Raw genomic sequence first — 19,799 nt, forward strand, 5'->3', positions numbered from 1 at the left:
CAGATATTCTCTGGGGAGAAGCATAAAGATGGTTTTATAATAGTCTTTTATATACTTAACGTTTGTGATAGACTACACTGAGTAGCCAGAAAAAAGATGACTTGAGGTCTTTCTGTTTTTACTCAGAACTGGCGGTTCTCACTGACAACTGGCTCTTGGTTTCCTTGGTGTTGCATCAAAAGACTACAGAGGGCCAACCTTTGAAATTATAATTAAATAGCTTCCCCTGTTCGGAACTTAGCCACCCCACTCTAGTCTTTTAAGCACCTGCATGGCGTATTTATCCTGCTGGTTTCTGTTAATCATCCCTTCTCTTCATTAGACAGAAGTGGATGTTGAATCTGAATGAGTGATGTCCACATTTACATTTCTTAGGGAACCAAAGTGTTTTAGAACTGGAAGCTAGTAAGAGATAAGTCCTAAATCTATATTTTATGAATAAGAAAAACGAACAAGAACCAAGAGAGGCCTGGAGGCTTGTCTGAGGTGGTTCCTGGCTGAGTCAACAACAGAAGCCCCAGGCAGGCTGATTCCTGTTCTCCAGCCTCCTCCTAACCCCCCACCCCACATGAATGATGTGGGAATATTCATGAGTCTTGGAATAAGGTATGCACTTGGAGTTACTTACAGTTAGGTATGTATAAACATTCAGATGTGTATATGTTTTTGTGGTCTAGGTTGCTTGAGTTGGTAGAAGGACGACAAGAGTCATTAGCCAGGGAAAAGTAACATATAAAAGAAAATGGCTGACCATTCATAGATTTGACCCTATTATAAACAGTCTTAACATCTTGCAAAGGTACGTGGTGGGTCATGTGAGAGTGAAAGGGGAGTGGGTAAATGGGCAGATGCAATGAGTAAAACCGGGGTCATTATCACCAAAAAAAGAAACGTGATGATGGTAGCGTCATTAATTTGCCATCACACAAAGGACAGAATATTTTAAAAAGTGTGTACACATGTGCATTTAATGACTGCTTGTGTGTTTTTCACTAGGGAGAAAGCCTACATTTTTATCTGGAAACAACTAATGGGAATTAGCATACCTTCTTTCAGAAGTGTATAAATAGAAAGAAAATTACTGGGGAAATTAACCAGTGATCTGGGAAATAATTCAGGCCCTTAATGCCAGAGGGTTTAAGGCTTTAATTAGAGGGCTAGTTTAATTTTTTGGATATTTTCATTAAATTTTATTGTCTCATTAATTTTTTGTAAGACCATTTTATATGTATGTCATCAATTACACCTATATTTATTGTTATACATCATGTAAGATGGAAAAATTTGCTGCTTTCAGTGTTTTTCTTACAGATAAGAGATTGACCTAAAAATATATTGTTTAAACCTAATTTAACTCAAAAAATAATACATCACTATACCTTCAATTTTGGATTCGACAAGTAGTTTTTAGAAGTATTTTTCTTATTAAAACAAATAACAGTCCAACAAACATGTTTCTGCTTGTTTTCTTACATTATAACATGGACCTATTACAGTTACTTTTTTCATGAGTGAAAAAATAATTTTTTACCACTTTGAATCTGTTCTCTATAACACAATAACTAAATATAGCTAAAAATAATACTTTTCTTTTTGATGGGGGGGAGTTAGTTATTTCACTATCCTTCTACTACCCCTGGTGAGTCAGGTGTAGATTTGTCAGTGGTGGTGTACACACATGTACACACACACACATACATGATTGTGAAGCTATACATCTGTGTGTTCATGTTTTTGGTGGCTAAAGACTCTGGTCTTGAATATTTCCACCATCAGTGGCCACAAGTTGGTAATTTGCTAGTTTACCAGTTATGAACATAACAGGCGACAGAGATGTTGACTAACAGTGGCTTAAACACATTGGGTTTTTTTTTTTTTTTAATTTTTCTCATATGAAAATAAGCCCAGAGGCTGTAAGTTCAGAGTCTGCTATGACTGAAGGCTGTTCTAAGGACGGGGTCTTCCCCTGTCCTGCGCTTTCCTGCCTGGATAAGCACTGACCTGCCGCAGGCCCCATGGACCCATAAGCAGTGATGCCTTCGTCAAGACAGCAAAATCGTTTCTAGAAATCTGGTCCAGACTTACAGTGTCCAGAAAAGGCCAGGAAGTCACTTTTTAAGTGGTGCATATTGCCTTTCTAACACAGTCAGTGTCCAGTGGGTGATGGAGGGGGAAGGTGGGTGTCGAGAAGCTGGCACCGTGCAGTGTCTGCCATGTCCTGTGTGAGCCCAGCGTGTTAATTCAGCTTTAATGGATGGTCATTTGCTCATTTTAAGAACAGTGATCAGTTATTTAAAAATTAAACCACTATGCTCTTCCCCCCCACGAATGTTGCTATTCACATTACTGTAGCATCCTCAGAGTGCTCTAGCTTCTGTCTCAAATGTGGCCAGAACACTTCTCCTGTCTGTGGGATGGATGCCCTTGAAAATTTGCTGATGAGTCATACAGTTATGTTCAAAGTTCTCTATCTTTTTTCTGCATGATTTCTCCTGTTACTGAAAGAAAATAAAAATGGAAATTACCTTCTGTAACTTTTTTTCAATTGTTCTTTCAAGTGGTACACGTAAAAATCCCCCATTTCCTAGTCCAGTTTGCCATCCCCTGTAGTTTCCTGCATTGATGTGTTTTGGAGGTGACCCCCACCCCAACATCACTGCTGTGGGCCATACTCTCGCTGCCTCATCTGTGGGTTGTGTATAAGGTTTCCAACTGGTGTCTCTCCAATCCTGTTCTTCCTCTTTTATGCATTCTGCCAGTCTCTAACAGCCCAATTTTCTTGTAACCTGGCTTTCTAATACTTCTTAGTTCCCTTTCCTTCTCAGTGTAAGCTGTCTCTCATAGAACGTTCTCTTTAATGCACTGTTCCCTGCTTCCCACCTCCACCAGTCACTGCAAGTCCCTGGTGCAGACTTTCATCTTGCTCTTCTCAGTTGTGTCTCCAGTCTCCATGCCTAGCTGATTTTGATGTCATCGATCTAAATACTACCTTTCAAGACCTCGCTTCTAAATTCCTTTCCTTTAAATCAAAATCAACAAGCAACTGTAAACCAGAGACACACTGAGGGCGGGGGTGGGGGGTAGGGGGTGGAGGGAGTAGGATCAAAACAAGGGGGATGGGAATTGTATGGGGACTATAACCAAGATGAAAATGCATACATTGTGCAAAAATGAAAAATGATGTAAAAATGTATAAAATAAAAAAATATGGAAAAAGAAAAAAAAATTCCTTTCTTTTAGAACTTTCTGGATAATTCCTGCTTTTATTTTTTTCCCTCGCCACCCTCCCTGCTTTTATTTTTTTTGCCCCTATCCTAATTTATTTTTAAAGAAGTGTGATGTAATGGAATTTCTCTAGAGTGGAATAAGTGTAAGCATTAAATCTTGATCCAATTACTTGTTAATAACTCTTTTAACCTTAAGCAAGTAACCTTTCAAATTAGTTTCCTTACCAGTAAAATTTAAATACGTGCACACAAAAGTGTGCACACATACATAAAGATCTTCTTGTGAGAGTAAATATGTAATATTTAATAAAGTTCAGTAGCACTAAATATTAGGGGTTGCTTGAAAATAAAAACCCAGGATTAAAGCATCTTTATATAAAACAAGTTCAGGGGTAGGTAGCCCAAGATTGGTGCGGTGGCTGCACATTGCCGAGGACCTATACTTTCTCTTCCTTCGCTGCCGTTTTAGTGCATGATTTCTCTAGCAAAATTGAGATTACCATACAGTTTAAGGTGGCTGCTGAAGCTCCAGCTATCATGGTGATATTCCAGGTAGCAAAAGGAGGAAGAGATTAAGAGGAAAAGAGCCTTTCCAGCTTAGTCATCTCTCTTAGACTGTCTTCCTGAAAGGCCCTCATCACCCTTCTGTTTATAATCTCATTGGCCAGCACTTAGTCATATAGCTGCTAACAGGAGGCTAAAAAGTTTAATTTCTTAGTTGGGTATGTCACTGTACAAAATAAAATTAATGTTCATTACTAAGGAAGAAGGAGATAATGAGTATTGGGTGACTACTGGCAAAGGCGTCCGTAGTTACCTACAGGAGTGCCTGGCAGATAGTGAGGCTTGACAGATATCCTGATGCCTCTCTTCTCTCTGTTCTATTTAGAGTCAGTTTTGTGTGTAACTCTTCTTTGCTTCATATGTATGTAGTTTTTCCAGCTACATTGAAAGTTTCTTGGGGGATAAAAACCATATGTCATACTTCTTTGTTGTGTTTCAAAACACCTAGCAGAGTGCTTGGCACTTAGACCTCACAGTAGGAACTTAGTATTCATTAATTCATTAATTTAACTTTCCCCTTAGGAACATACTTTTTTAAGCCTCTTGTTGGATTTTTTTCCTGCTTGTATGGGTATTTAATACCTTTCCTTTAACTACAAACTAGCAGCTGTAATGAGAAAATATGCTGAAGGTTTTAATTCCTTTGATAATAACCTGCTTTTTAATGCCTGAAACATAACCCCATGTAGCTGATAATCTAACATGTTATTGTTCTTTGATTGACGTATTTTACTTGTCTTTTTCTACAACTAGTACTTCAGGATAAGTTCCCCAAATTGAAACTTGAAAGAAATACATTTTCTCTCTCTAGAGGAGAGAGAGAGAGAGAGAAGATATATAGATATAGACATTGAGAAAATAAATAAATAAATCTATTATAAATAAATAAATCTATTATACTTCTCTATACCTGTTCATTATGAATAAATATGACTGCTTGAAATTCTGTTTGGGAAAAAGTTTAGGTTATGTTTCTTTTTTTGAGCTCCTAGTTATTTTTCATTCTCCCCACCCCCAAACTATGGATTAAAGAGAAGAATAGCTGACTGGATACAGAAAACTCACCAAAAAAATGTTTAAAAATAGTGGCAATACTGAAAACTTCCTTCTCACCTGCCTGCGTCAGACTTTATGTAAAAATAGGCTCTAATGATATCAAAGTATATTGGGATAGAAGAGTTTTTATGAGTTTTTGATGTTCTACCATGGAACTCACTAAGTGAACATTTTTAAACATGCTCTATCCTTCTGTCCAATTTATTTCTTCACAGGTGTACCTGACATCATTAGCATATGAATATACAAATATAAGACAACTTCTTTCATACGCCTTCCCCAGTATGCTAATATATTCATACCCTTGAGCACACACGCATCTTATATAAACACATATATAAATGCTAAGAGATAAAGATATGCTGCTACAAATAATTCTTGGAAGAAAGTGAAATATAAATAAATAGAAAGTTATATATCATTCATTTATGCACACTCAACAGGAGACATACATGAATGACTATTTGATTTGATGTTTTGGTAGAATATTAAGTGGGTAGAAGAGAGGGCCTTTGTCAGTAAAATAACCACATAGTGTTAATAAGAATGAAATTACATATTAACTGAAACTCTTTATAGCTTTGATACTTTTTATGCTACTTTTTGACTGGTATGCGGACATAGAACCTTTATTTAAAAAATGAGTATTTCTTTATAGTTTGACTTTATTTGGTTTTGTTCTCATAGATGTTTTCTCCCAGATGTCAGATTCCAATGGCTTAATGATATTTAACAAGTTTGACCAGTTTCTGAAGGAAGTTCTGAAGCTCCCAACAGCTGTCTTTGAAGGGCCATCTTTTGGTTACACAGAGCACTCAGTCCGCACCTGTTTCCCACAGCAGGTAAGGACAGTTTTCTAGAATCTAGGGCTAGAGGAGCCCTCATCCATCCCTCCCCAGCTTCACCTGCTCTCAGCCGGTTGCTTCCAGTGTAGGGATACAGGTATTGAGTAGGGGCGAAAAAGAGTTTGAAGTTGGGATGGGGGGGATGTGAAAAGAGGAAATAAAAAATTGACTTGAGAATTCTTGTGTTTGTGTGGGGCGGGGGAGAGACTTTTGGAAAAAGTGATAACTTTTGAAATATTTTAAATTATGAAAAATTTAAAGAAAAATGTTTAAGATAAAGAGCTTATGTTATTAGTAGACATGAATTACTTTCTGAAATGTGTTCTTGAAATTGTGAAACACAGGAATTTTGATACGTGACTCTGGAGTGCTGGATCATGGTTTCCAGAGCTTTGAAGATGAGGAATGCTGCAGAGGTCTCCACTGCTAGCTTAGAATCCCTCAAGGGCTCACTATTATTTTCCTTTCTGAAAGGAAATTTGGTTTCCTCTTTCTTAGCAGGTGTCCTTTTGCAGTTCTCTTCCAGAGGTTGTGAGAGTGTGTTCTGAGATCTCCATCATGCAGAGGACTCAAGGCAGAGTAGATGCTGTAGCATCCATTTGTTCAGGTAGAGATGAGATAAAAGGAAATTCAAGCTCAACATGGAAAATTCTGAAAAGCAGGGAATTAAGAGAAAAAATGTATTAAAACTAACAGAAGATAAATGGAAAGATGATACTGACATAGTCTGAAAGCATTTCCCCATAAGAGACTTAATTACAAAAGAATACTTAGTAACTTGATAGTAGAAAAACCACTGAGATGCCACTTTAGCCAAGAGATGGGAGTCCACACCACCAGGGCTGGCCAATATCCCTCCTCCAGACCGAGGCTCTGAGCATACCTGCCATCACTACTTTGATACGGTGCTGGGAAACACAACTTCTATCTCACCTTGAGGAAACATCTGGCAAACTCAATGAAGGGATTGCTACAACATAACTAGCCTGGCTTTAAATAATGTCCATTTCATGAGAGAAAAACAAAACAAAACAAAACAAAACAAAACAAAACTGAAGATTAAAGGCACCTAAAGAGGTCTGCAAACCAAATGCATCTCATGATACAGGGTCTACTTTTGTTATACAAGAATGTACTCTTTGGAAACATCTGAATGAACTTTGTAGACTAGATAATAGTATTCTATCAGTGAATGTTAATTCCTTAATTTGATATTTATATTAAATTATGTAAAAGAACATACTATTTTTTAAGACATACATTGTGTTTAAGGATAAAAGGACATCTCTTCAGTGTTGCTTATATTTTCAGACTCTAAGTTAAAGGGTAAAAAGGAGTTGTAAAAATATTCTTACAATCTTTCTGTAAGTCTGAAATTATTTAAAACTAGTTAAGATATAAAAGGAACAAATCTAAAGGCTTGAGAACTGAAAGGACATTGTAAACTAAATCCTCCGGACCTGTGATTTTTCGATCCACAAAAGCACCTAAAGGCATGCATCTTTTTATCTTTAAAGTTAACCCATCTTTATCTTAATTCTGACTTTCAAACAGTATTTCAACCTCCGTTTAGATATTACTCAGCTTCAGCGCTGAGTGTGGCACCCACAGTACTGGGAGGTATTTTTAGTAGGAGATGTTCTCCACAAATTTATACATGCTCTGACTGATTGTTTTGGTAGAAATGAACATTTATGAATTATTTATTTTTTCTCTCAGCATAAATGGCATTATTAGCTTTTTGCATATTAAAAATATCTCTGCGTCAACTTATGCTAATAAAGCATAGTTTGCATCTCTCCTCCTAAAGATCAATGTTTGGTTGGTGTGAGACTGTCCAGACATATCTTGGTGCAAGTGCCCTGTAGGTATTAACTTGCCCTCAGGGATACAAGTGAGCTTGAGGTAGAAGACACTACAAGCATCTGTCACCTGGAACTCCTCTCATTGCTGCTTTAGGCATCTACCTGCCATCTATCTGCCGCTTGCCCCCCAGTCCTCTGGGACCATCTTGTATGTTAAATAAACATGACTTTTCACACAGATGCTTTTGGAGTTTGGGCTTAGAACTGATAAAGTTCTGGAATGCTGCTCTTAAATAGTGTCAGGATGGGGAAGGAGATGTATACAAAATAGTAATAGTGAAGAGTAGCATTTGACTAATGGATTACAATTATGTGGGGCACCAAATTTAAAGCAATCTTTGATTTAATTGTAATGTGACTACTGTAATGAGAATCTAATATTGGAATAGCAGTTAATACCAGAATAGCAATTTAATATGTTGAGGAATATAAAAAAAAAGTCTAAGGCAAGCATTCTAAGAATGATATCTAGGATACTGCATATTACCTTGTAAAATGATTCAAAGACCTTTACAGTCAACCACAACATAGTAGTTGATTTTCACCTGCTTCAGATTCCTGTAAAAAACTCTGTGTTTTGATTTTTTGCTAAATTTGGAAAAGTCAGAGAAGCTTATCTCAGTGTAGAGGAAACTTTAGTTTTCCTGGGTTTATAAAGATGACCCAAAAAATCTTTAAAAGAAATAGAAACTACTGGGCTTTCCTGGTGATGCAAGGGGTTAAGAACCGCACTATGAAGCAGTCCAAAGCCTCTGCAGCACGAGTTTGATCCCTGGCCTGCCAGGGAGCAACCCACATGGCGAAGCAGACCTCTCCTGTCTCGCCCGCTGTTCCCCTCAGAAGCGCATTTTGGTTAGTCTGCCTGTTCAGTTCCCCGCTCTGTCTCTGGTGAATCCTGTCACCTCCCAGACCTCTGGCCTGTACCCTAGCTCTTGTATGCATAAATAAGTAAATCTTTAAAAAAAAAATAGAAACTACTGATAGTGTAACCAAAAGAATGAGACTGGACAAAATGTCATGCAGCAAAAATTAAATATTATGAATTTTGGGTTCCTTTCTGAAAATGGACTTTTCCTGACATGTTTCTTTAATTCAGGTTTGCTCATCCCATAGAGAAGGTATTTGTGTAAAATGGAAGTTGTTTAGTGCTGGCTTATATGTAAATTTCCCACCCTCTTAAAGTTCTGGGCTGAGCAAAGAAGTCATCACAATTTCAGAGAAAGTGTGACTATTTTAAGAAGCTGCAAATTCTGCAGAAATATATTCCTTTAGGGAAAGAAGTGGCTAGTTTGGTGGATTCGTGAACTGCTTCACTTTTACAGTGTTAAGGTCATGAAGCTGGGGGGACAGCTTGTGAAGATAGTCTTCTCTCTCCCTTCCCATGGTAAAAAAATCAACTGATGGACTTAGCCATCCCCTGAATCTGGTATTTAGTTTGGATAAGACTAATCTAGCATGCCCTTCTTATGAACAAGGAAAAAGTGTCTTGGTATTTAAGGCTGAAAGGAGTCATCTGATAGAGAATCTTGGAAGACGTGCCTGTGGTGATTTAATTGCACTGGTGCTTTTACTATTTTTGCAATTCTTTTGTTAGGCCTCTGTTTCCAAGGCTACATGGGTTATTAGTTTTGTTCCAGCCTTGTTTTTCTTATATACCTTGTTATTTTTAATTCCCTAGTTTTGCAGTATGTGCAGTATTTCAGTAATGTATGTCTTGTATCACAGGAGAAGTACTTTCATTTTTCAACGATATGAAGAGAATTACATATTTTTTTGTTTCAAATGTATTTTACTTCCTCATTAATGCTGTATTTTAATGGGTGCAGTGTTTTTACTTGGCATCAATCATGAGTTGATTTTGAAGTAATACAGTATTACACCAGCTGGGTGATTACTGATCTCTCCATCCCTTTGGGGTGACTCTGCCAGCGGGACAGGTTCTGTTCTGCTCTGGCTTGTGCTGCTATGTCCACATGGCAACGCAAATAGCAGCTGCACTAGCCTGTGCAGCATTCCCGTATTTGTCATGGAAATCAGGTATCTCCTTCTGGTGGCTCTGTCTTACTATGGTTTGCTGAATGTTTCAAACTCAGAGACAATTTAGATTTAGTGTGTTTTTGGCCAAGGGAAACTGTAAATTTTTTTTAAAATAAATTTTATTTTTATATTCCCCATACAATTGCAACCCCCTTATTTTGACCCCAATCCCTCCCCTCCCCGCCCCCCACCCCCCATAGAGTGTCTCTGGTTCATAGCTTTTTGTTGATTTTGATTTTCACTTTCTTATGGTTATTCATTTTCCTGGTCCCTTATTTAAGTTTTCTAGATTCCTGCTATGAGTGAGATCATCCGGAATTTTTCTTTTTCTTTCTGGCTTATTTCGCTGAGCATGATCCCTTCCAGCGCCATCCATGTTGCTGCAAATTGCATGTGTTTATCTTTTTTGAATGCTGAGTAATATTCCATGGTATATATGTACCACATCTTCTTGATCCAGTCATCTATTTTTGGGCATTTGGGTTGTTTCCAAAGCTTAGCTATTGTAAACAGTGCTGCTATAAACATAAGGGTGCAGGTGCTCTTTGGAATTGATGTTTCTGTGTCCTTTGGGTAAATACCTAGGAGAGGAATTGCTGGATCATATGGAAGCTCTATGTTTAGTAGGTCCAGAAATCTCCACACAGCTCTCCATCGTGGATGGACCAGTTTGCACTCCCACCAGCAGTGCAGGAGAGTTCCTTTTTCTCCACATCCTCGCCAACATTTGTTGTTGCTAGTTTTTTTAATATGTGCCATTCTCACTGGTGTAAGATGGTATCTCATGGTAGTTTTGATTTGCATTTCCCTGATTACAAGTGATGTTGAACATTTTTTCATATGCCTGATGGCCATTTGCATTTCCTCTTCAGAGAAGTTTCTTTTTAGCTCTTCTGCCCATTTTTTGACAGGATTATTTTCTTTGTTGTTGTTGAGTCTCATCAGCTCTTTGCAGATTTTTGTGATCAGTCCCTTCTCATTAGTGTTGTGTGCAAAAATGTTCTCCCAGTCTGTGGGGTTTCTCTTTGGGGAAACTGTAAATTTGAAGACAGAACTGTGGCAACTGTAGCTGCTGGTTTGGTGCAACTGTGCATCAAGTACCCTCACTATTTGTTTATTTTATAAATACAGCTTTAGTTCTTTTTTAAGAAACAATTTTGTAGTGTGTTTTTCACATACTACACCCAAAATGTGGGTATATGTGGTGTAATAGTTCTAAATAACACAAGATTTAAAAATGTTTTCAAGTTAGTTCAACAGAACACAGCTATTCGAATAGTTGCAATTGAATGACACCAAATGTTGGCAAAGATTTGAAACAACCAGAATTCTCATATGAGCCACTGTGGAACACACCCTGGTTGTTTCTCATAAACTACAACAGACATTGCATCCTGCCCTAGCAGTTCTACTTCTAAGTTTTTCCCATACCAAAAACAAACAAACAAACAAACAAACAAACAAAACTTTGTCAACAAAAAGACTTTTGTAAGAATGCTTTTATCAGTCTCAGCAGCCTCCTAGGTGTCCATAGTTAGAAAACATTGGGGTAATGTTAAATCAATAGATAATATGTCTGAAATACACTTCAACCCTGGTAGAAGGGAGAATGAAGGTGTGAATAAAAGAAATTAGCCATATGTTGAAAATTGTTGAAGGTGAGTGATGGGTATAATATACTAGCCTTTCTACTTTGCTATATTTAAAAAAAAATAGTAATAAAAATTTTCATCCTACTTGTAAATTTGTGATTGTGATTATTGTCTGAATAAAGCACAGTGTTAATGTAGCACCCAAGCCTAATATTTTGATGGGTAAGCCAGATATCCTAAGAGTTTTCAATGTGTATAGGCTAACAGTTGGCTTTAGAAACTTGAGTTATTAAAACCAAGCAGTGAATATATTTAATTTTCTGCCCAGTTTTTCCAAGGTTTCAGGTTTTGCCATATGCTATATTTCTCTTTGGAGAGATGATTGCTATTTGTTGTATTATTTATTTTCTAGATTCATGTTGACTTTAGTTGGAAGAGTTCAGTCTGCTTTGCAGAGGATTTAGAATTTGATTCCTGCCTTTATGAAAGGGAAGCCTGAAGAAATAGTGAGGGAGCAGAGAGTGCGCTGGGAGAGCAGATGCATTCTTTCAGTCGTTGTTGTTGCTATTGACGCTGTTGTTGAAGCTGCTGCAGGAGGTGCCATTTTATTGCACATTGTGCCACATTCCTGATTCACAGAGGAGGTGCGAAGTAGGCAGGGATGGCATCACCTTAGCTCATGCCTGCAGGTGTTCTCTGAATTACTCTGACCATCCACATCTTCTGCTACGTGCCAAAATGACTTTTCTTCTTCTTTATCTTTGAAAGGATACATTTTTTGGATGTGTGACTTAGTTTTCTCGGAATGAAGTTTGGCAAGAATTGTCCCCTAATTGTCCCATACATGAGTGTGTATACATGTGTGTTTCATAGGTGTTCTAATGAAGGAGATTTACCATCTTGTTAGCAACTCCTGCTTGCATGCTGTAGGAAAGATATTCAGTTGTTACTCATGAGCTGAAAACAGGCTATGATGTGTTCAGTACATTTCCCTGTTTGAGGCAGTGGGCAGGGCTGAAAGGTTTGCTGGGCATGCAGTTTTGGGGGCTGTTGAGCCAGCGCCTTCTCTGGTCTTCACTGGTGGCAGGGCCTGGCCTGCAGTCTCATTCTGGATTCTGACACCCTGCTGTACAGCTTTAGGGTTCACTAGTCTAGAGATGAAGCGGAAATACTCTTTACTGAACAACCCAGGACCCTGGTCTCCATGTTACTTAGTGGCCAATTGGAATCTGAAGCAGAGGACCATGCCTGCTCAGATACCACTTTTGTCTTGTTATTCCTTTTAATCATAAGCAAATTTGAGTTTAAGTCATTGTTTTAAAATACAGTTCTGTTGCTGTCCATCCTTTGTGTATAAGGTCTTTACTGGCCCCGACTGAGTAAGTTTCCCTGCAGGATGCAGTGTTCCTTACCAGCACCTGTCTCTGCCCCTTCTTTCCTGATTGTTCCTGCCCCGCAGACCCATGCTCAGCTTGCCACAGGCTCCGGTTGGCTATCGCCACTGTGCCATGGGGCTTGTGCCATTTTGCAGGCCCACCAGCAATATACAAAGGCATCTGTTTCTCCATAGCCTTGCCAACAGCTTATGTTCTTACATTCATGAACTTTTGCTAATACGATAGGTGAGAAATGTTGTGTCAGTACAGCTTGGTTTGCATTTCTCTTGTTTTGAGTAATGTGCATTTCGAGTGAGTGAAAGTGGTGCACTTCTTGTCTTCATTTATGTGATTAGCTCTCACTGAAATGCCCACAAACCCTGACCTCTCTCTTCTCTGACTGAGGCTTCATATTTCAAACCCTGGCTATAACATCCCCTTTTCTTTGATGCTACGGATCTTTCAACATAGGATTAATTGTTCCCTGTCAGCACTCCCCTGGCACGTTACATCTAGTTCACGTGTGCCCCGAAGGGGTGTTCCTTGGTCTCCTTCAACTTTTTCTTTCCAGTGACTAACAGTGTCTGGAAAATCATCCATGCTTACTTGTCATTTGTCGGATTAATTGAATAATGATTTAAGGAAAGTATGGCATGAGAAAGTATCTGGTTTGAATTTCAACTGGATTAAAGTTAAACAAGTTGCATCCTTGTTGGCATTGATGCTATTCATGATTTTCTCAAATGAGCAGTGTTTGTAATGAAAGAAATGCAGCATTTCAGGATATTTAAAAGGTTTTTTCCAGTTGTTTTAACTGTAATAAATAACTATTGAATAAAAAGCACAGTGATGTTTTATTGTGTCATTACAGAGTGGGCTGATCTTCAAAGTCCAAAAGAAACCTGTGGTGTGGACAGAGTCAGTGCCTAATAATAACTGAAAGACTGACCCATAGCATTGGTTCTATAGTGCTAGGTAACATCTGTTAGCCCTGTCAGAGAAAATATCCCTAGAACTATACAAAAATTTGTAGAAGAACATTTTAATCAGAACGGTTTTTAAAATGTTATTTTCAGGTCTATTAACTAAATGTATTCTGTTGTTTCACTGACTGCCAAGTAAATGGTAAGGCACTGGTTAAGAAATATTTGCCTTTTGCACATAGGAAATAGGAGTTTCTAATGGAAATGATGAGGTTGGAAATTTCAGCTATGGTAATTAAATGCTAAATTGTTTTGCTGGCTTTCTTATGTCATTTTAGTGACACTGGATTTCTCATTTTGAGAGATGGTTCCTCTGTCCTTTGAAATAGGCAGGATGGGGGCCTCCCTCGTGGCACAAGAGGTTAAGCACCACGCTATGAAGCAGTCTGCAGCCTCTGCAGTACAAGTTCGATCCCTGGTTGGCCAGGGAGCAACCCACATGGTGCAGCAGACCTCTCCTGACTTGCCCACTGTTCCCCTCAGCAGTGTATTTTGACAGTCTGCCTGTTCTGTTCCCCACTCTGTCTCTGGTGAATCCTCTCACCCCCACATCTCTGGCCTGTACCCCAGTTCTTGTATGCATAAATAAATAAATCTTTAAAAAAATAAAGTAAAATAGGGAGGATGTAGTCAGGGGTGGAGGGAGGGAAGTGAAGATGGCATGAGGATAATAATTGTCAGCGTGAGAATTAGAATAACAAGGGGCGGGAGTAGGCGACAAAGAGAAACTTGTTCCTAAGAAAAAATATGAACGTGGATACAAAGATAGAAACGACCTCGATGTTTTATTTAAGCAAAATCATGGTATTTTGCTTAAGTGAATCACACAACTGTTACCATGATTAGAAATAAAGATCTTTAGTGAAACTATGAAATATTTAATAAGATGTTAAATGAAACAATAGATTATATGTTTTTATCTACCCTCTGTATGTAAATATATAGAAACATACATATATTTGAGGGAAATGCCAAAACATGAAAATTGTGGGGGTAATATACATATTTGTTGCAACTGTTATTGTAGTTTTTGTTATAAATATTGTGCTATAAAAAATAAGTACAAAGAATGTATTCAATTTAGAGCAAAACCAAAACAAAGTGGAAGAAAAAAGAGCCAGTCTCTTTTTCACCAGTTATTTATGGAACGAATCATAGAATTTTAGAACTGGAATTCTTCTCTGATCTCAAATTTTTGGTCTTAGGACCTCATTACAGTAAAAACTAATGAAAACCCCAGAGAGTTTATATTGTGTTCAATATTTCTATATTAAATATTAAAAATGAGATATTTTAAATAGTCATTGTTTTTAAAAAATAGCAATGATAAGACTGTTACATGTTAGCTTAAATAAAATGCCTTTATGAAAAATTGCCCCAAAAATTTAATGAGAAGAGCGCCATTGTTTTATATTTTTGAAAATTTCTTTCATATTTTAGATATTGGCTCCGTGGAGACAATTGGATTCTTTGTTTTCTTACCCATTCAGTCTCTGTGATCTGTTGTTTGTTTAAAGTACAGAAAGAAAATCTGATCTCCAACAGATAAGAAGTTGGAAAAAGGAGGAGTATTTAAATAGCTTTTTCAGAAATTGCAGCTAGGACACATTGCCCTGGCAAAAGCCCATTGTACACTAATGAGGGAATGAGGTTGAAAAGACAAATAATGTCGTAGTGTTATTATGATAATCATTTTTGCCTCGTGGACTCCCTGGAGATGTTTTAGGTAGGGGGTGGCGTCAGGCTGACCACACTTGAGAACCACTGTTCCAACCCTTGAAATCCAAGAAAACTGAAAGCATAATGTTATTAAGTGATTTTCCCCAAACCCATGGTTAATGGAAGACAGAGCAGTGGGGCATGTTCTTCTGGTTTCATTCCTCTTACTTTGGGAGAAATTCAAATGATAGTAAGACCTTAGGGGAATTTTTAGAAACTGATCCTCAGTGTATATATGAGAATCTTGTGAGATATCAAATGTAACCTTGGGAGCTTAAAAAAAAAACACTCCATGATAGGCAAATCAAAACTTTTTAGAATAGCAGCAGTGGATTTATAAATATGTAGTTTTTAGCAAATATAATTTATACCATATATTTAACTTTTATTTACCACTTTTTACTGAGCTAATGAACTTTCTAGCATCTTTTTTCTCAATGACTTAAAATACACACTTTTAATTTCACTTTGGTTGCAGTTATTTGCATATCCATAATAAGAAGCATTTTCATGTCGGGACTTCCATTAAAATGTGGTGACTTTCTGATTTAGTTTTGAATGCTGTTCGCTTATTTCTCCCAGATTCCACTGAGCTCTGAGCAACATCAGTGACTCGGATATTAAGATGGAAAACACCGTGAAAGACCTTGTTGAGCCTATTTGAGTAGCTTTTCTCAAGCCTCACCTTTGGCGCTCACTGCTCTAGGCAGAGCGCCTTTGACTGGAGAAGCTGCTGGTGTCTGGCGCTGGCCAGCTTCTCTGTGCTGCCCATCAGTGCTGCCTGCAGTCTGGCCTGCATCTGAGGTTTCCCTCCTCAGTCCTTCACCTTTTTTTTCATTTGTTTTTATTGCAAAAGCCACTTTCTTCTGCTTTCCCTCCCACTTCTACTCTTTACCAGTTCCTTCTTTTTAGAAAATAGTTTCAATTGAATGACTTCCAATTTACATATACCAGAGTCATAGTTGCCAAGTCACACAGAAGTAAGTCTGTGTAGCCTGGGTTTAGGGTGATGGGAGCTGTTGCTCGGAAGATACCGGGGTATCCTGATGAAGCCCCATTTTTACTTTGTGTTTGATATATTCGTGGTCTGTCGCTAATCAAAGTTAGTTTTTTTTTTTCCCCAAAGGTTTATGCGTATGAGAACTGGGGCAGCTAAACTTTTTTATACCCTGTTTTTCACTACAAGAAAAGTGGTAGTACTGGGAACAAGGTTACTTGGGAGAGAGTGAGAGGAAATTCTGGGTGCCTTTTGGCCTCACCCTACTCCTAGTCCTCAGCATCCCCTCCCACCTTTGAATGGTGGGAAGAGGACTTGGGAAGGACCTGCTCGTGGCCCTGTTGTCGCTTTTCTTCTTCGGAATAAAGTTTGAAGTTGGAGCCTGGGCGCCCAGTCGTGGGTACAGAACGCTCATTGCCTTTTCCTTCTCTTTTCCTTTCCTGTTGGAATTGGAAAGGTGTTTCATAGGTAGGAGGAAATAAAAAGATTGATCAGTTTGAAACATTGTTGGGAATCTACATTATATGGCTTTTTTCTAGACTGTTTTCTAATTTTTCATATTCATATAGGACACAATTATATCAATGTTTGACATACAATGGAAGCCTTTAAATCTTTCACATCCTCTGTATTTGTTTAAAAGAACACAATCACGATGCACCAGAAAGATCCAGTCTAGGTGGGGAAGTGGTATAATGGAGGGAAGAATGGCTTGGACACTTGGATACTGAGGTTCTAATATCATCCTAGTTATCACTGTTGCTGCAATGTGTTCAAATAACTTTACTCTTTGAACTTTCTATTTTTCTACTGTAAATGAGAAAGTTGCTCGATGAAGTCTAAGAGTGGTTGCCCTTTATTATTTATTATTGTTCTTAAACTACTAATTATTATGTGCCAGTTGGGTGTCAGACATTGAATGCCCCAAATAGGGACCAGAGCTCTTATTCCCATGATGTTTTATAGTCAGGTGTGGGATGTGTGTCTCTCCCCACTGGGTAATAGTCCAGAAATTTGAAGGACACCTGAGTTCAATTCCTGACTCTGGGTTTGGGTAGGACCTTTGCAAGTCATTTAACTACTTTGTGCCCTTTGTTACCTCATCTGTATTACGTGTTTGATTTGCCTGATGCAGTTGTTTAAAGGCCCAAGTCAAAAAATGTACATGGAAACGGATTTGAGTGCTGCAGTGTGGTATAGTGTGTCTGCAGTAATGTCAAACACTATTTTGTTTTGCTGTAAAATTTCACATGTAGTGTGTTAAGGCTTGACTGGGAGACTCCAAAATTAACCTAATCCTGAACTTCAGAGATAGCTGAAAAATGTAAAGTATATTTGTGTTTCTTCTCTTCACAGAAAAAGATAATGCTCAATATGTTTTTAGACACGATGATGGCCGACCCGCCTCCCCAGTGCCTTGTCTGGCTACCTCTTATGCACAGGCTTGCCCACGTCGAGAACGGTGAGCAGCGCTTTTATCATTCAGTTTCTCGTTCTACGGGAAGGGTACGAGCTGGTGTTATTTGTCATGTCCTTAGCTATTGTCATTGGACATTAGTTGACATTTGCTGATGTTGTGCTATTTGAATTTGTGGTTTTAGCTTTCAAAAGGGAATATTTATTTCTCAAAAAGAAAAAAAAGGAGAGGGGTAACTGCTTAGGATACGGAGAGGTGGTTATATAAGGCCTCAAAACTTTGTGGCTCAAAATCCAGGCTTCCCCCTGAGATTCCAGGTGGTTATGTTCTGCTGGAGCCCTCCTGAGTTAGCCATGCTCCCTTTCCACCTTTAATTTATGAAAGTCATAGCTGTAAAAAATTGGATAAATGCGTTGTCAACCACGATGACTATAGTTGTTTTGGAATCTTTTTTTTTAAATTGAGGTAATGTTAGTTTACAACACTCTATGTAATTTAGAGGTATAGATTCACCCCTCTGCAGATGTGTGTCACCACACCACCCCCACCGAGACACAGAGTTCTCCACAGTGCATGGGGCCCGACCCGCCCTGCTGTCCACGCCCCTACCTTCTTCCACTGTAGCCCAGTCCAATTTCTAGGGTTTGTTACTGGTTTGGTGGGAAACGAATTATAAAATTATTGTAATTTTAGTTTTTTGTTGTTGTTGAGACACTGGAATTCCTATACAATTCATTCTTTGAGTGGCATTGAAGTTAATTTTCATAAGGACAAATATTCATTTGCTTAAGCAAAACTTGTGCTTTCTCTGTGGGTTTACTAATGTAAATGTCCAGGACATAATAAGCTAACTACCATGTGAGACTCCTCCAAAAAGAAAACTTTCACCAAAATCCATTCTCACCAATAATCGAGTCAGCACACCTGTGTGTCCTTTCCTCATTCTGGGCCTCTTGTTTTTCCACCTTGTTCCCATCCCGCTGACTGGTGTAAGCGCTGGCTCTTAGAAGAGGAAGAAGAATCACATAGACATGCACGTTCAACTAAAATTATCCGCATGTATTTTATGATTTAATATTAACCCAGGATTATGACTTAGAATTCTAAATGTTGTATGCACTGATGTTGATGGCATTGATCTTAGACCCAGATTGATTTGGGGGTGGTGTTCTCTGAAGGAACTCTACTTAATAGAGTGTAGTTTCAGTTTGCAGGATAGATTCTTAGTCCTTCCATATTCCTTAGAAATATCTTGTGGACAAAAAACTACAATTTCTTGCAATAAGTGTGTCCCTTGGAGGTTTCATTCCTGATTTTACTTTTCTTTCACTCTCCATGATGATCTTGTATTGTTTTCTTTGCCTAGTGCCATTCTTTGTGGACTCTTGATTCTCTAGTTGCTGTACATTTTTGGAAGCAGGGCTGAGAATCTATAGAATTCAGACAGGACTGACTTTATATATGGAGCCCTCAGCAGAGCTGTTCAGGGGAAGACCTGAATGCTGAGCCCGCTCTCCTGTTGACTTCATTGCTTGTGTTCAGAGGGAATGGCCAGTGGGAACAGTCACGCTGCCCATGCTAAGAAGTAGAAATAATAATCTGTAGTATGCAGGTGTGACCTGAAGACCCGGGCAGCTTTTCATGAGAGAAGGTGCTGTGAGGTGGAGGGAAGAGCAACAGGTCACTGAGTTTCTTTTCCTCCAAATCACGGTCCCATCATTGGTTTTGAGGACTTTAATTTATGCTGTTACTTAGACCTCTTGCCTAAAACTAGTATTTCAGTATGTCTAGCCTGCCTTTTGTCCAGTTGCCATCTGTGCTCAGGGGTGTGGTGGCATTCATTCATTAAAAATCTGAGGCTTTGGTCCAAAGTACTAAAGAAGATAGAATTTGTAGGCACTAAAGACACACAGCAATGGTCCTGGCTCTCTTGGATTTTTCAGTGAAATATCTGCACAACTAACGATAATATCTCTTGCAACATGAACAGCAGTAAATTTGAACAAGAAGTTTGGGAGTGAGTCTTTCTCCTCCTTGTATATTTATCTGAATTTCGGGAAACACATGTTTCATTTAAAGATAGAAATTGGTTGTTTTCTAAGGTAGTTTTCTAACATAAAC

General features: G+C 38.4%; 1 protein-coding gene across 5 annotated transcripts in view; it reads left to right on the forward strand.

Annotated features, from left to right (window-relative positions):
- Nucleotides 1-19,799, forward strand: part of DTNB (dystrobrevin beta) — a 192,356-nt gene that overhangs the window by 48,756 nt on the left and 123,801 nt on the right. For all 5 annotated transcript variants that reach the window (XM_037528399.2, XM_037528400.2, XM_054701271.1 and 2 more), the window contains 2 exons: nt 5,535-5,689; nt 17,618-17,723. In XM_037528399.2, coding sequence (XP_037384296.1) covers nt 5,535-5,689; nt 17,618-17,723 — 261 coding nt within the window. The remainder of the gene's footprint in view (nt 1-5,534; nt 5,690-17,617; nt 17,724-19,799) is intronic.

Source organism: Talpa occidentalis, unplaced genomic scaffold (genome assembly GCF_014898055.3).
Source record: "Talpa occidentalis isolate TD23 unplaced genomic scaffold, MPIMG_talOcc4v2.1 talOcc4.5, whole genome shotgun sequence".
NCBI lineage: Eukaryota > Metazoa > Chordata > Mammalia > Eulipotyphla > Talpidae > Talpa > Talpa occidentalis.